The sequence below is a fragment of the Gekko japonicus genome, unplaced genomic scaffold (assembly GCF_001447785.1).
Source record: "Gekko japonicus isolate JY-2015 unplaced genomic scaffold, Gekko_japonicus_V1.1 scaffold11269, whole genome shotgun sequence".
NCBI classification, from domain to species: Eukaryota; Metazoa; Chordata; class Lepidosauria; order Squamata; family Gekkonidae; genus Gekko; species Gekko japonicus.
In genome coordinates, this window is record NW_015208370.1 from 1 (window position 1) to 3,494 (window position 3,494).

The 3,494-nt window shown below is 51.7% G+C and overlaps 1 protein-coding gene across 1 annotated transcript; it reads left to right on the forward strand.

The window, feature by feature from the left end:
* Positions 1-848: 848 nt before the first annotated feature.
* LOC107125095 (general transcription factor 3C polypeptide 3-like) lies at positions 849-2,579 on the forward strand (the record flags this gene model as incomplete). The annotated part of the gene is made up of 2 exons (XM_015428557.1): positions 849-1,020; positions 2,377-2,579. Coding segments are annotated over 2 exons (375 nt in total), but the record flags the coding sequence as incomplete, so codon positions are not given.
* Between the last annotated feature and the right edge of the window lie 915 nt (positions 2,580-3,494).

Genomic DNA, 3,494 nt, shown 5'->3' on the forward strand with positions numbered 1-3,494 from the left:
TCATCCCCTTTTAAAGCCATCTATGCCTGGTTCAAACTATGAGCTGGTTTAAACTGGGGGTGGCATTCGAGAGCCCAAAGCTGGGATATGTTATTTCTCCTTTGTTCAGTTAGGACTGTTTATTTGCAGGTTTGATTTTTAAACATTTCGCAGAGAGCTGTGTAGTTATCTTCACCTATAGTCCGCCTTCTCACTAGAACTTGGCAGATTACAAGCTCAAGTGGTTAAGACACTGAGCTGCAGGCTGGAATGTCGGTAGTTCAGCAGTTCGAGACCCGAGTGCCGTGTGACGGAGTGAGCTCCCATCTCTGGCCCCAGCTCCTGCCAACCTAGCAGTTCGAAAGCAAGAAATTGCAAGTAGATAAATAGGTACCATTTCGGTGGGAAGGTAACAGTGTTCCGTGCGCCTTGGTGTTCAGTCATGCCAGCCACATGACCACAGAAACGTCTTCGGACAGCGCTGGCTCTTCGGCTTGGAAACAGAGATGAGCACCGCAACCCTAGAGTCGGACTCGACTGGCTTTTGAGCAAGGGAAACCATTACCTGTAGTCCGTCTTCTCACTAGAACTCGGCGGATTACAAGCCTGATAGAACTATTCAGTCAGTCACTAAGCTGATTACAAACCGCGATAGCCACCTTTGAATTGCAACGACATTTGAATTTAACTGGAAAGATTCCTGGTAAAGCAAAGCTATTCAGTCAGTCGGCAGGCAGAGCACAAGAGATGGGTTAACGTTTGAGACGGATGCCGTCCGTTGACCGAAAATGTGTCGGAGCCTTTGGTAATTGGCTCTTTTTAATATGAACCCGGTAAGACTCTTAACGTTGTTGTTTGTCTCTGGCCAGCTTTTGTTAACAGCTCTGGTGGAACAAAACCCCGAGGACATGGGCGATCTGTACCTTGACGTGGCAGAAGCGTTCCTTGACATCGGGGAATACAATTCTGCGCTCCCCCTCTTGAGTTCCCTGGTCTGCTCAGAAAGATACAACTTAGCCGTCGTTTGGCTCCGCCACGCAGGTAATTTCCTGTTGTTCAGGTTAGGACGCTCTGCTGATCCAATCCGTGATGATGCATCTTGTCATTTACGAGGTGTCAGTTACGAGGTGACTGGGGTTCCTGCCCAGTGAGGGTGCTGTGTCAAGGTGTTCTTTGGGAGGAGGGGACACACAGAAAGCCGCGTGGTTTGTCACGTGTATTTCAGAGCATCCATCGTGGCTGATTTTGTATTTCATAAAAAACTGGAGATGCACGGGCTACGGAGGGATATTGGCAAGTTGTTCCTGAAACAGAAGGAAGACTTTGGCACAGCTACCTGGAACTGAAAGACGCTGTCCGTAGTGCTGAACTGTCAGGGACTGTTGTGGAGCTGTTACTAAGGATCCAACAGCATCGAATGCAATAGTGGCATCGGGGTTATGATCAGAATAATCCTTTTGAGGAAACAGGAGCCCTTAATAGCTACACAGTAGAAGTCGATCTGAATATAATATATCAGTAAAACGAAGAAAATTGATTCATTTGAACTGGGGTGTTGGAGGGGAGTTTTCTGGATACCGCGGACGGCCAGAAAGACAAAGAAGGGGGTTTCTAGATCAAATGAAGCTTGAACTCTCCCTAGAAGCTAAAATGACTCAGCTGAGCCAATCGTACTCTGGTCACATGATGAGAAGACAAAACTCATTGGAAAAGACAATAATGCTAGGAAAAGTGGAAGGCAGCGGGAAAAGAGGAAGACCCAGGGGTCATTTCGTAGAAAAAGAGGTGCAGGAGCTCATTAGCTTAACTTATTAGCATAACTCATTTGCATATGCCACACACTCTGACATCACCGGAAGTGTGTCAGAAGGCAACACCCACTGCTCAGGCTCCACTGGACAGTTTTGGATTGCTACCTATTGGGGGTGGGGGAAACGTGCAGATCTGTCCTCGCAGAGGAGGGAGAGCTTGTACCTGAATAAAACTTGGTCTTAAAGGTGCCACTGGACTGTTTTGGACTGGGGGGCCGGGGGGGGCCCCTCTGCACCTTACCTGGCTGCTTCTTGCTCTGACTGAGGGCTGCCGGGAGCAGGGGGTGGGGCTTGTTGCGTGTGCCCCGCCCCCTGGGCTCTTTACTGCCGGAGCTCCGCTCCTGTGCGCTCCTGCAGGAAATGACCCCACCCAACATGAGATGGATTGACTCCATCAAGGAAGCCACGGCATTCAGTTTGCAAGACCTGAGAAAGGCAGTGAGTGACAGGGCATTTTGGAGGTCATTAACTCCTAGGGCCACTATATATCGGAATTGACACGAAGGCACAGAACCCACACAAAATGTGAGAAGTTGGGTGGAGCCAGGGCGGCACTGGGACTGACTTTGCCCGCCTTCCTTACCAGAGTGCTTAAAGGCCCTGGGCTACATCGAGCAGGCGGCGGAGAGCTACGACAAAGTGGTCGACTTGGCCCCTCTGCACTTGGACGCCAGGATCTCCCTCTCGACCCTTCAGCAGCAGCTGGGCCGGCCGGAGAAAGCCCTGGAGGCCCTCGAGCCCATGTACGACCCGGACACGCTGGCGCAGGATGCCAACGCCGCACAGCAGGTGAGCCGCGGCTCTGGCAGCGCATGGTTCTCTTTATCCATTATTGGCATTCTGTCGACTGAGCCCAGCGAGTCTGATGACCTCACTTCCTGTCTTGTTCTTAAGAGCAAGAATGCGCAATATGGCCGCTGTCAGGTTGTCTCCTTTACCTTGGTGAGCCGTTCGGGTGCAGCAGCTCGAACTGTGGATTGAGCGTTTCTCTTCCAGCTGTTGCAGAGGGGGGGGGTTTCTTTTGGGGAGCGGTTAGTGGCTCGGAGAGATGACTAGAGACTATGGTCCGTGTAACCCTATGGAGATTGACATACCTGCCGTGCAGGAGGAAGTGTTGTGGTCCTCAACACACCCTCCCTCCACAGAGATGGTTTCAGGGGGTCACTGTGTCGGTCTGCGGTACAACAGCTAGATTTGGGTCTGGCAGTACCTTTGAGACCAACAAGAGTTTCAGGGTAGGAACTTTTGAGAGTCAAAGTAGAGTCATAGAATCGTAGAGTTGGAAAGGGCCAGGCAGGCCGTCTAGTCCAACCCTCTGCTCAACGCAGGACCAGCCTAGAGCATCCCTGACAAGTGTTTGTCCAGCTGCTCCTTGGAGACTGCTAGTAAGGGGGAAAATAAGAACATAAGAGAAGCCATGTTGGATCTGGCCAATGGCCCACCCAATCCAACACTGTCACCCAGTGGCCAAAACCCAGGTGCCATCAGGAGGTCCACCAGCAGGGCCAGAACTCCAGAAGCCCTCCCACTGTTGCCCCCCCCAAGCACCAAGAATACAGAGCATCACTGCTCCAGAGATAAGAGCATAAGAGAAGCCCTGCTGGATCAGGCCAGTGGCCCACCCAGTCCAACACTCTGTGTCACCCAGTGGCCAAAACCCGGGTGCCATCAGGAGGTCCACCAGCAGGGGCAGGACACTAGAAG